General features: G+C 37.1%; 1 protein-coding gene across 1 annotated transcript in view; it reads left to right on the top strand.

The window, feature by feature from the left end:
- SNX27 (sorting nexin 27) overlaps positions 1 to 14,082 on the top strand; it is a 66,415-nt gene that overhangs the window by 31,063 nt on the left and 21,270 nt on the right. The window contains exons 3-5 of the mRNA XM_045083070.1: positions 8,680 to 8,872; positions 10,872 to 10,936; positions 12,230 to 12,334. Coding sequence (XP_044939005.1) covers positions 8,680 to 8,872; positions 10,872 to 10,936; positions 12,230 to 12,334 — 363 coding nt within the window. The remainder of the gene's footprint in view (positions 1 to 8,679; positions 8,873 to 10,871; positions 10,937 to 12,229; positions 12,335 to 14,082) is intronic.

The raw sequence follows: 14,082 nt of genomic DNA, 5'->3' as shown, positions 1-14,082 counted from the left end.
TTTAAGGTGCCTGATAGTTTTGACATTTAGCTATCTCTGAGATTGCCTTATCTCTTGCCATAAGTGTTTTTCTTTCTTACTTTTTTGCCCTGTAATACATGATTGAGTACCAAGTATCATGTGTAGAAAAAAATAGAGACCAACGTAAATAATATTTGAACCTGAAAATAAGCACATGTCTTCATCAGGGGATTGAGTCAGTCAGGCTCAGTTTGGGTGTTGTTTTGGCTTTTGGTACCTTTATTGTTCCATAGGCTTCGAATCTCTCTAATAATATAGGCTGCTTTGTGCTTAGAGTACGGGCTGGGGTCAGAAGTTCTGTTTTTCTGTGTTCTGCTCTCCCTGCCCTCTCAACTTTTAGCTTCCCCTGCGTTGCCTATACCACAGACAAGTTCTCTCTATCTTTGCCTATCCCCCTCTGACAGACTGCTCGTGCTTTTTATTTAGGCTAGATTTATAGTGGGAGTTCTGTGTTATCTGGTCCAACTTCTGTCTCAGACAGGGTCTATGCCTGTATCTTGGGAGCAAGACTTTTTTAGTTTTTCTGCCCTTCTTCCTTATCATAGCTAAACTCTGCCTTGTATCTGTGGTTAGTCTTGGAAGAGTTTCTTGTCCCTTCTCTAGCTGTAGCAGAGCTCTACTTAGTATCAGTATAGGAATTTGGGTCTAAGATGGTTTCCTGCCTCTCACCAGGAGTAGGGAGTAAAGGGTTTTTCATTTTAGTTTTTCCCCAGAAGCAGTGGATCTTTGCCAGTGCCCTCTGAATGAGAGAATATGCCGGCTATCCCCCCCAAGGGCTTAAGGCTTTTGCTTAATGATAGAAGATAAGGGTTTAGGGGATGTAGGTGGGGCATTGTGTTTTTTTTTGCTAAGCACCTCTGTCATGCCTAAGCTGCCACAGTAGCCCATTTCTAGTGTCCTGCTCTGACTCTGGTCTGTCTTTCTTTCAAGAGGCGCATGAAAAAGACTTCCAAGTGCATGGGAAATCTCTTATATCTAGAGCAGTATTACTTATTTAAGATTTACTTCCTAAATCTTAAACAGAAGCAGCCAATGATAACTACTTAATGTATTTGTCTGCTACTACTTGTTTCTGTCGTATCTGAGTCTGTTTCTATTGACTGAGTTTTCTTCTGGTTTTAGATCAAATTTTCATGCTTCTTCATATGTCTAGTAATTTTTGATGGGGTTTTGCACCTTGTTAATTTAATGTGACAGTATGTTAGATTTTGTTATATTCCTTTAAAGAATGATGGGTTCTGTTCTTTTCTTTCTTTTCTTTCTTCCTTCCTTTCTTTCTTTCTTTCTTTCTGCTGGCATGCAGTTAAGTTACTTATACATTACTTTGATCCTTTTTCAGGTTTTTAAGCTCTTTTAGGGTAAGCCTAGAGTAGCTTTTCTACTCTAGAGCTAATTTAGCTCTACTCCTAAAGCATGGCCCTTTTGAGTTCTTTTGAATGTCATGGAGATTCAAGGGAGGTCTCTTTGTTCTGGCTGGAGGGAAGTCAAATGATTACAGATGCTCTTTGAACTCTAGTAAATTATTTTTACAGCTTACCCTGGTAATAGTTCTTTCCTCAAATTGCTATTTGGCCAGAATTCAAGGGGATCCTATACAAAATCAAGGGGATTTCTAGAGCTCTGTCTCTCTTTTGCTCCCCCCTCTTGTGTACTCTGTCCTACAAATCCTAGCTGCTTTGGCCTCCCTGAACTCTAGTTTCTGTCTCCACAACTCAGTGAAGTTGGATGCCCCAACTTCACTGGATGCCCCGTCTGACCCCCATTTCAGGAGAAACCAGAACCTAGAAAGCCTAGGTTATGGTAGAGGTCATCTTGTTTATTTCCCTTTTCTCAGGGATCACAGTTCTTAGTTGCTGGTTGTCTAGTGTCTAAAAATAGTCATTTCCTATGTTTTGCCCAGTTTTCTAGGTGTTTATTGTAAGAGGTTAATTCCAGACTATTTAGAAGTTCCCAGATTATCCTATAAAAACAGAATATTTTTATTTATAGGTAATTAAAACTTGATTTTTAATATTCTTGATTTTAAAATAAATACCAGTGGAACCTTGCTTCATACTATTTAGAAAATTTGATTCTAGTTCAATTAAGGATTTAAATAACAAAAAAATTAAAAGCTGTTAATAGAAGGTATAGGTGAATAGGTATAGCAAAGAGTTTTTGGTCCTGGGTATAGCAGAGTTTAATACAGAAAGCAGTGATTATAAGAATACTGATAAATTGGACTTCATAAACAGACATTTTTAAAAAATCAAGTTACATAATAAAGTGAAAAGACAAATGACACAGTAGGAGAAGTTAGAATATACACACATGAAAAATCCTATGTCAAGGACTTATAATGAACTCTACAAATCAGTGAGAAAAGCACAAAAACTCAGTCTAACACTGGGCAAAATATATGAATGTGTATTTTACAGAAGAGAACACTCACATGGCCAATAAATGTGTGAAGAGATGATAAACATCATTAGATGAAACATTAGAGAAATGTGAATTAGGACCGCAGTGAGAAATCTTTTCATACCCATTCCCCATTGGCAAGAAATAAGAGGATCTTTTTATGTTTTACTGAGAGGAGTATAAGTTGATGTAACTAACCACTTCAGCTTACCGTCTGGCATTATCTATTTAGGTTGATTATTCACATACTTCATAACCTTACAGTTCTACTCTTAGCATTCCCAAGAGAATCTTTTATATATGTACAGCAGGGGGTATGTATACAAATTCATAGCAGTATTTGTTCACGATAGCCAAAACCCAGAAACAACCCAAGTGCCCATCAGTGGGATAACAGATATTTAAAAAGCAAAACAACAAATTGTTATATACAGCAGAATAAACCACAAAGGTATGTAACATTGTAGATGAGACTAGGGAAAAAAATAAGCCATGAAAAGATCTCACTCTGCATGATAACCTTTTTATAAAACTAAAATACCCCCCCTTTTTTTGTTATTTCAGAGGTAGAATTTAGTGATTCATCAGTTGCATATAACACCCAGTGCTCATTACATCAGTCGTCCTCCTTAGTGCTTGTCACTCAATTATCCCTCCCCCACCACTTCCCCTCCAGCAACCCTCTGTTTCCTAGAGTTTGGTGTCTTACAGTTTGCCTCTCTCTCAATTTTCATCTTATTTTTCCATCCTTTCCCCTATGTTCATCTGTTTTGTTTCTTAAATTCTGCATGTGAGTGAATTCATATGGTATTTGTCTTTCTCTGACTTATTTTGCTTAGCATAATAACCTACCCTCTAGTTCCATCCATATCCTTGCAAACACAAGCTTTCTTTTTGTAATATTCCATTAAAACTAAAATATCCTTTAAAAATTAATATAAAAAATAAAAATGTAAGGATTACTAATAGATACAGGAAAATACTATAAAAAGAAAAGCAAAGGAATGATGAACGTGATTGAATATGTTAATTTTGAGGGTCAGGGAAGCAGGGAGAGGAGGGGATAAAGGTGGCAGTGACTATGGTTAGAAATTATTGTCAGGGTCTTATTTATAGTTTACTTTTGACAAGGTTAAAGTAACTAATTAAATTTCCAAACAAAGAGCTTGCCATAAATGAGACTGCGTTATGAACCAGGGATTATGATTAATCTAGTTCTATACACCTGAGGTCTACATAAAGAAAAAAAAATAGACCATTTATGATCCATCTTGTGGGAGAATACACATACACATGCATGCACGAACACACAAGAAACCTAAGTTATTGAAGAGCATATTGTGGCCTTTGTGCTTTTTTATTTCCAGGAAGGAGCCTAAATACTTCAGCATTAGGGAAAAATCTGAGTTAAGGATCTCACAGAAGTGAACTAAGAGTGCTGTATCTCTTTTTACTTTATAAGCAGCTTAAGAATGGCAATGTTGTTGTTGTTGCTGTTTTGAGACTTTTTTAAAAAAAGATTTTATTTATTTATTTGATAGGAGAGAGAGATCGCAAGTAGGCAGAGAGCTGGGGAAGCAGAGAACCTGATTCAGGCCTTGATCCCAGGACTCTGAGACCATGACCTGAGCCCTAGGCAGAGGCTTAACCCACTGAGCCACCCAGGCACCCAGTGTTGTTTTTTTTTTTTTTAAAAGATGAATTTTCAGATAAAAATAAGATTAAATAGCAGGATGGTGTTAGAAACAATTTGTTGGTCATAATGTACATTGAAGTTTCATCCAGATCAATAAAGGGAACAGGACAGCATCTATTTGACTTTTGGAAGCTGAACTTGGATGATATTGCCAAAATGTCACCATTCTATTTTTATTTTCTAGTAACTTTTGCATTATATAAGGAGATTCTCCTCTGTGTGTTCAGTAACATAATTCCTGTCAGAAAATGAAAACTTTTTAATATTCACATCCTACATAGGATGAGATGTTACCATTTCAAAGCCTTAAGGTGGGAATCTAAGGAACCAACAAAATGGAGATCTCTGATATTTGGGATATCTGATATTCTGGGATTTTGGTTTTGCTACTGAATACAGAGCCCAGATGTTAATAGAATTGCTTTCCCTGCAGTGGATTGTGCTCATTGTAAGATTTTATCAGTTACAGGGCACCTGGCTGGCTCATTTAATAGAGCACAAGACTTAATCTCAGGGTGGTAAGTTCAAGCCCCACATTGGCCATGGGGCCTGTTTAAGAAAAAGAGAGAAAAGAATTTATCAGTTATCATCATCTGGCATTTATTACATAGGATTAAGTCATGAGGCTAGAGAGAAAAATGACATGACATGAATTTTCAGCATTTACATATTAGAAATTATTTTGAAGCTGAATTTTGAAACTTTGACCTACAGAATCCAGAGAAACAAAATTAGATCCCTGACAGAAGTTTTATACTTTCCTCACCCATATTTTTTTCTGTTGGGTTCTTAATAAGCAAAGAGGATCTCAAGAGGACTGAAACTTGAAACTCAATGGTGCTAAGAGCAGTGCAGAGCCTCTAAGCCCACTGGGCCCTGCTTGCCCCAGCCCTGGAGCCTGAGGGCAGGTGCTGTCTGATTGCACGGGCTCTGCCCATGAATGGATAACAACAGAAAGTGGTATCAGAACAATGAGATTCAGCAGTTTTGCACAGGAAGCTTTGGGAGATGTTGTTTAATGTAGTCTCCTTAAAGGTGGGACAAAATTGAACAAACAAGAAGAGTTTGGTCCTTTGGAAAGTGTGGAAGCTGCTAGTGAACTCTATTCTCCACCATCAGGAGAAGTCACTGAAATTAATTGCAGAAAATCCAGGACTTGTCAACAAATCCTTTTATGAAGATGGTTGGCTGATCAAGGTAACACTCAGTAATCCTTCAGAATTAGAAGAATTAATGGGTAAAGAAGCATATAAAGAAATATATAAAATCTGTTGAGGAGTAAAAATGGAACCCCTAAATAGTATGAAAGGAAGGAAAGAAGGAATGGAGGGAGAGGGGGAGAGAGAGAAAGAGAGACCGACAAACTTGTTGCCTCAGACAACTGGCTTTGCAGTTTGAACCTTCCAAGTTGAAGAAAGTGAACAGTGATCGTTAAATTCAGTGTACTATGGTAAGCTGGACTAACTTCATCTAATTCTGTTTATGATCCAGCCAGTCTTAGGGTTTAAATTAAGGTAGAAAGATCCCAAAAGCACTGCCTGCCCATGTACAGCTGTAGTTCCTATTTGATTATGTCCTCCTCAAGTCCAGAGAATGAATGAAAAAATATATATACATACATATATATATTTTTTAAAGAATTTATTTATTTATTTTACAGAGATCACAAGTAGGCAGATAGGCAGGCAGAGAGAGAGGAAGGGAAGCAGGCTCTGTACTGAGCAGAGCGCCCGTCGCGGGGTGTGATCTCAGGACCCTGGGATCATGACCTGAGCCGAAGGCAGAGGCTTTTAACCCACTGAGCCACCCAGGCACCCCCAGAGAATACATATTTTTGATAGACATTCTCGTTTGTAATGAGACTATGGGCATTTCTTTTTTTTTTTTTTTTTTTTAAAGATTTTATTTATTCATTTGACAGTCAGAGATCACAAGGATCTCTTGTGATCAGAGATCACGACCTGAGCTGAGGGCAGGAGGCCCCAACCCACTGAGCCACCCAGGCGCCCTCTTTCTTTCTTTTTTTTTTTTTAAGATTTTATTTATTTGAGAGTGAGTACACAAGTAGGGGAACTGGCAGGCGTGGGAGAAGCAGCCTCCGCACTGAGCAGGATACTAATGTGGGACTCCATCCCATGCCATCATCATGGGATTATGACCTGAGCTTAAGGCAGATGCTTAACTGACTGAACCACCCAGGCATCCTGAGACTGTGGGCATTTCTCATGGCCCATGGACATTTCTTGAATTTTAGGCAGAAGACCTCCGCATGCAATAAGTCAGTCAGTCATTTTTTTTTGGCAAGTGAGTGTGTCCAAACCAGGGAACTATGAATACTGATAGATCTTGGTTAATTTTCAGAACCAATGAAGAACAAAGACAATCTGTTGGCACTCTTTTTGTATGTTTCTTATTTGCTTAGCACAGTTAATTTATTTTATTTTATTTTATTTTTTAAAAGATTTTATTTATTTGATAGAGGCAGGCAGAGAGAGGAGGAAGCAGGCTCCCCACCGAGCAGAGAGCCCAACGAGGGGCTCGATCCCAGGACCCTGAGATCATGACCTGAGCTGAAGGCAGAGGCTTTAACCCACTGTGCCACCCAGGCGCCCCTAGCACAGTTAATTTAAAAATGCTTTTTGGCTCTTGGGGAGGACATTCCTGCTTGCCTTAAAGTATTACAGAACTGTCAGGCATCCAGATTATTTATATTTCTGTTGCCTTGACACCACATTTAAATTGGGATGGGGGAGGTAGGTGAGTGGCTATTTGATGTTACTCTTCTCATCGTATAAAGAAACTGAAAGTTGAGTCAATTTCTCAGGTTTCTTGTTGAAATTATCACAAAGGCCTCTCAGGCTGTAGCGTTCTTTTTATCCTAGGAAATGTTTTACGGGACTTGATATCACTCAGGTTATCATCTTTGAAGAAATACAGTCATAGTCTTGTACATTATCAAAGATCTATTGATCTCTTCTATTCTTCCCTGGAAAAAGATTTTGGGGAGTATCTTTGAACTTGCAGTGTCCCTAAGTAGTTTTACCTTCCTTCCTTCCTAGTATGAGGAACTCAGGCTGATACGTATCACCCATACTGTTACGGGCTTAGTTTTTGTAAGCAAAAGAATGGTGATGTTATTGAGAAATTTGGATACTTTAGTTTGAGAAGGAAGTATATAAGGCCAGACTGACTAAATAAGAATTCTTAAGACATCCTGCCCTCAGGAAAACTGTGGTATTATCTAAGGGAAATGCTGTTCTCCTTTTATGCATTTGTACTTCAGGAGGCAGTGATGGGAATACTTGATAATATATGTGATTCATTACAACTTTGAGTGATAATCACAGGAAGAACGCTCATTGATCCGGATCATACACATCCTTGGAGACTGTTTGATAGTGATTAGAGGCTTTGTTTTTAATTGGAGGAATCATGAGTAAAAAGTTATAGGAGAGGAATCTTGAATAAATTAAATTTTTTTTTTTTTTGCATTTAATTCACTTCCTAAATCACAGAACCATGGGAAAGACACATCTTGAGCTTTGAAGGAAAGGCTTTGGCCTATACATTCTCAGTGATTAACTTGTGATTCCATGAGTAGATGATCTGTTTTGTGCACGTTTAAAATTTGTAATGATTTTTGCAAAACCAGTTAATGTGATTTGGAGCCAGTTTTTCCATCTCTGCCTCATTTGTTATGTTCTGAGAATACAGAGTAACTTGGATTATTAGTTGTTTTTGGATTGCATGTTCTATCACTTTCCTTTATGAGGGTACATAGTCAAGAATTTCACATATATCCATTTATTTTGTAATCAGATATTTACTGAGTGCCTGCTGTGTTCCACACTCTGTTCTAGAAGCTTGGCATGTATCTATGAACAATAGACAAAAGTCTCTAACCATTTCTTCATGAGGATTCTTAACTCTTCGTAATTACAAGGTGGTCCTTAGAATATGTTTATTCTTCAACTTTTTGTTAGCCCTGTTTTAATGATGGAAGGAAGAACAAAACTAAAGCTATCTGACTTTGGGAAAGTAGTTTTTGCAACAAAAACATTTTACTAACAAAATGCTACTATTACATAATTTTTGGAACTTCTTTGAAGTTTGGGCCACACACAAATAACAGTCACATTGCTTTCTAGTCAACCCTCACTTTATAAATCTCCAAATTTACTTGCTTGTTCATTTTCACTAGATTTACCACATTGACTTTGAATGACTTAGCTTTCTGAAAATAAAATCCACTCTTTAAAGCTGATAATTGCCTTTGAAGATATTTAAAACAATGTGTTGGAGGTAATTTTAATAGCAAAAATAAGGTCATGGACTGCTTAAAAGGAGTGGCACTTTTGTACCTATCATTTCTGGCATGTTTCTTAAAAGTAAGCCTTATTTTACAGTGACCATGAACATATTCTCTGTTAAGTACGTAGCAGAATATACCTCACCAGCATTTGTCTGAGCTTGACTTTAGATGATTCTGTGATTTAATTTGTAGTAAGTAGGCTTTTTTTTGTTTTTTTTTTTTTGTTTGTTTTGTTCTTTCCCCTCACCAGGTATACAATGTTTATATGGCAGGGAGGCAGCTGTGTTCTAAGCGGTACCGGGAGTTTGCCATCCTACACCAGAACCTGAAGAGAGAGTTTGCCAACTTTACATTTCCCCGACTTCCAGGGAAGTGGCCATTCTCTTTGTCAGAACAGCAACTAGATGCCCGACGTCGGGGGTTGGAAGAATATCTAGAAAAAGGTAAGCTGGCCTACTAAACTCTACTCTCTCAAGTAGACGTGGAGTCTGGTGGGTATATGTTGCAACTCTTAAACTCCATAGCTAAGTTTCCTGAAACTCAGTAGTGAAAGTAAATCACATTTCTCTGACCATTGATGTTGAGTGATCTGAGCTTTGAAGCTCAGACTGAAATGTCCAGCACAAGGATTAATTGTCATTTCATTGACTTGGTGAGGACTTAACAACAGAAAAATACATAATTCGTTTTTGATGCATTAGGGACCTGTATTTATAGGGTTAACGTTATTTGCCAGCAAACACAGACAGACTCATCAACATGCTGAGTTGACTTCAGAACTAAACAGGCCATACTTAAAACATTTTTATTAAAATGATTCTCAGTTCACTGGCAAATCATACTTGAAAACTCCTTTTCCTCTTACAGGTGCAAAGTTGTAGGTAATCTAAGGTCCTGTTGATCTAAGCAGGTTATAGGTTAAAGTATTGAAACCTACTTGTTATCTCAGGACTTCCAAGTAGTGTATCAGAAGTCTGAGATGTGGGTGCTGAAACATTTGCTTATCTGGAAAGATAAGGAGAAATGACCCAGATTTCCAGAATAAGATAGTTCATTCTGGTGGCTCAGAGAAGAGATCCTTATATTATGGAGTTACGTAATTTCCCAGTTGTGCAACAGGCCTTTTTGAAAATACTAATTTAATAGAATAATGGTCTTACATGATATTTATTAATTCTATGTCCTTGTGTCCTTGTATAAGAACTAATTGGCCTAATTGAATTTTTTAAAAACTTTTGTAGAGAGCCTTATCCCTGAAGAAAAAACTGTTTCCCCTGTAGAAGTTAGTGAGACTCCCTCATCTGTTTTTAGCTTTTTTCTAACATGGAATGGCCTCTAAACACAGCCCTCGGGAAATGAAAAAGGGGATAAATTTTTTTTAATAAAATGAAGTAAAATCATCCATATAACTTAACATCCTCATGAGAATGTCAGGAAATTAACTTAGATTTAGACAACTACTTACCTGCTTTGCTTTCCTTCCTTCCTTTTTTTTTCTTTTCTTTTCCTTTTTTTTTTTTTTTTTTTTTTTGGTTGTTTTGAAGCTAAAGTTGGTGAGATGAGAAGATGTGCTGAGCTTACTACTTAATTACCTACCCATTTTTTCCGAAGTAGTTTTAAGTTCTCTGACTGGCCTGGTTCCTAAGCAAAGTAGTCTTTTTTCCTTTTGTATTTGCTTTATTCCTAATTGACCTTATCCTTGCTCTATTGTCTTGTTCTTAGTTCACATGTGATTGCAAAGTTAAATTTACTGAACTTTCTCTGGTTTTGGGTGACTTCCTTTGGCCATGTTTAATATTTTTAGCAAGCTACATCATTTTTAAAAGATTTTATTTATTTATCTGACAGAGAGAGAAAGAGCACAAGTAGGCAGAGTGGCAGGCAGAGGGAGAGGGAGAAGCGGCCTCTCCGCTGAGTAGGGAGCCCAATGCGGGGCTTGATCCCATGACTCTGGGATCATGACCCGAGCCAAAGATAGCCACTTAACCATCTGAGCCCCCCAGGTGCCCCATCAGCAAGCTACATCTTTGAACATCCTATTATTCCTCTGTTGTAGTTCATATTTATAAGAATATTTGTTGTGCCTTAACATGTCATACGTCAGGAATGGCATACCTCCTCTGCATTGCCTGCTACTTACGATTTATGCTTAAACCTTGGTATGTTCCTGACTTTAAAGTCTTGATTTTTAGGGACACCTGGGTGGCTCAGTGGGTTAAAGCCTCTGCCTTCGGCTCAGGTAATGATCCCAGGGTTCTGGGATCGAGCCCCACGTTGGGCTCTCTGCTCAGCAGGGAGCCTGCTTCCTCCCTTCTCTCTCTGCCTGCTTCTCTGCCTACTTGTGATCTCTCTCTCTGTCAAATAAATAAATAATATCTTAAAAAAATAAATAAAGTCTTGATTTTAGAATCTCATGCCAGATTCTATTTTTATTTTCTACAGTGTGCTCAATACGAGTCATTGGTGAGAGTGACATCATGCAGGAATTCCTATCAGAATCAGATGAGGTAGGTGAAGAATCCCTTCAGTGACTATTTACCCCTTGACTCCTTGTGGGGGAGAACAAAGATATTGGTTATAGATTGAACTGCCATAAATTCTCCAAATGAGTGTTTTTTCAGCTTCCCTTTCTTCTGTACCCTGCTTATCTTTCAAGATCTATCCTCCTAGCAAAATTCAGATAAAACAGTATAGTATTGTTAACTCTGGTCACCATGCAGTAGAACTCCAGAACAAGAGCTAAATCTTGGTCATCTTTCTATTCCCTGTGCCTTACCATAATGTCAGGCATATTGTAGGTGCTTAATAAGTATTAATGGAGTAGAAGAATGAATATGTAATGCTGCTATATTAAATAGTGTTTTATCAGCTAATTATTTTTTATGTATATGTCTTTTTTTTCCCAACTAGAAATAAGTTTCTTTCAGACAAGGGCTTACAATGAAGTAATACTTAGGATAGTTTTAGATGATGAATATTTTTTAAGTGGTAAACGAAAATCCACTTGCTCTTAAATAGTTGTTTCTCTCTAATAAAACTTAGAAAGTCAGAAATCTGTTAGAGGAGGGGTACCTGGGTGGGTCAGTTGGCTAAGCATCAAACTCTTGATATCAGCTCAAGTCTTGATGTCAGCATCATGAGTTCAAGCCCGGAGTTGGGCCCCACACTGGGCATGGAGCCTACTTTAAAAAAAAAATCTGTTAGAAGAATATATTAATCATCAAAAGCAATAAGAAAGAAGGATCTTTTAAATTAAGGGATAAGGATTGTGTACTCTTCTCTAGAAGAAAATTGGGCATTATACTAACTCAGAATCCTGCATTTCATCCATTTTTCCTGTCAAAGGTGTTATGATTACTTCAGGGTTTGGAAAGGAACTTAAGATACGACTTGAACCAATCTAGCATGCTTACCCATTTAAATCCAGAGAATGTTTGTCAAAACTACTGGGTTTAGTTGTTCTCTTTTCTCATTTGTGAGTTCTGAATTTTGGAAGTAAGCCAAAAATCTCATCTTTTTTTGACCTAGACTGCTTCACACAAGTGTTCTGTTTTGAAATGTGAACATATTAGCTTTAACATGTTTCTTTCCTCCCTGTTCATCTTAAAGGTGAACTTCTGCTGCAGCCTGAAGTCAGCTTTCTGACTTGTAAAATGTATTGACTTTAAGGTTTCTTTTTACCCCTTTTCACTGGAACTTGTTTTCTATCACATGTTTAGGTTTGTTGTTTAGCTAACATGTTGCAAGGAGAGTGAGGATATGCTGGGTCATAAATTCTATCTCTTTGTCTTTTCCCCCAGAACTATAATGGTGTCTCCGACGTAGAGCTGAGAGTAGCACTACCAGATGGAACAACAGTTACAGTCAGGGTTAAAAAGAACAGTACTACAGACCAAGTATATCAGGTAAGTTAAACTTGAACATGTAGACTCAATATTGGATGGTATAAAGCTAAGGAAGATAGATTAAATGAGTTAAAACATATAAAGTGCTTGAACTACCTGGCATATAATGAGTTTATTAAATGTTAGGTACTCTTGTTGATGTTATTATTAATGTGAAAATAGTTTGCCCCCCTTGAAGGAAGGGTACAGTTACCTACTGTCACAGTTACCTACCTACAGTTACCTACTGTAGGTAACTACTAGGTAGTTACCTACCTAGTAGCTGTGATTAGCCCACCCCTTCTTTTTAATTGTAAAAAACTTTAACATACATGAAAACAGAACAATACAGTGATCCCCCATTTTTCTATCACTTATATTTAATAATCATCAAGATTTTGCCACATTTGTATTATATATCCTTTTTTCCTTTTCCTTTGTTTAATTTTTTTAAAAAGATTTTATTTATTTGAAACAGAGAGAGAAAACACAGGCAGGGGGAGGAGGGGCAGAGGGAGAGGAAAGGCAAGAAGCAGACTCCCTACTGAGCAGGGAGCCTGATGCAGGGCTCAATCCCAGGACCCTGGGATCATGACCTGAGTCAAAGGCATGTGCTTAACCAACTGAGCCACCCAGGTGCCCCTTTGTTTAAATATTTTAAAGCAAATTCCATTTTATTGGACCTGTGTATATTTCAGTATAAATCTTCCCCCTCTCTCTCTGCCTACTTGTGATATCTCTCTGTGACAAATAAATAAAACCTTTAAAAAAAGAATCTGAATCTAAACAAGGTTTGGTTTTTATGTTTGTTTTAATATAAAGCAATCTCCCTTCCCTTCTCCAACTTTTAATTTCCATGTGACTGATTTATTGCAGAAATTGGGTCTGTGGTATACAGTGCCCCACATTCTGAGTTTATCTTTTTGTTTGTTTTTTATCTGTGTCATTTAATATGTCTATCTTCTCCTTACATTTTATATAAATTGAAGTTTGCTCTAGAGGTTCGATTAGGTTCAGGTTCAGCTCTGTTTTATAAGAATACTTCACAATTGGTGATACATAGGTAGATATCTATCTATTTATAGATAGTGAAGTATTCTTATAAAACAAATATATAAATATATATCTCCTATTGCTTTTCAACAGAAGTTATACAATATCTTGTTATCCCACTTTTTGTGATACTAAGATTAATTAGTAGGTTGAGGTGGTGATGACCTGGGCCCTCTACTGTAAAATTTCCCAGTGATATGTAATTAGATGAATGTACCATCAGTGATTGCTGCCTTAACCACTGATTTCCTTAAGCGTTACAAAGTACTAGTTTTCTAATTCTGTCATTTCTTCATATTTGTTAAGTAGGCTTCTTCTGTAAAGAACTTGTCCTTAACTAGGGCTGTGTAGTTACCCTAAAATACAGTTTATAGAAAAGGGAGGATAAATATTGAATTTTTTTATTGCCAATTTTCAGAGTAAAGAATTGGTGTCCTAGTTGATTCCAGTGAGGGCCAGTGAAATAATTATTTTGTTTTATTTTATTTTATTTTTAAATGTAATTTAATTTTATTATCATGGGGTTTTAGGTTATTTAATATAATTTAACATATATTATCTTTGATTCTCAGATTGTTCCAGTTTTGGCCAGTGGAAGCTCCTTCATGTCTGCTTCTGTATTCTTTTGATGCAACTTACTTGTTTATAATAACATTCTTGCTTTTTGATACAAGATGTTCTGGTCTCATCTTTGTATATTTCTCATCCTAGATTTA

Source organism: Mustela putorius, unplaced genomic scaffold, assembly GCF_011764305.1.
Source record: "Mustela putorius furo isolate JIRA1106 unplaced genomic scaffold, ASM1176430v1.1 tig00000695_pilon_pilon_pilon, whole genome shotgun sequence".
Taxonomy (NCBI): domain Eukaryota; kingdom Metazoa; phylum Chordata; class Mammalia; order Carnivora; family Mustelidae; genus Mustela; species Mustela putorius.
This window is presented reverse-complemented; position numbering and strand designations above follow the sequence as displayed.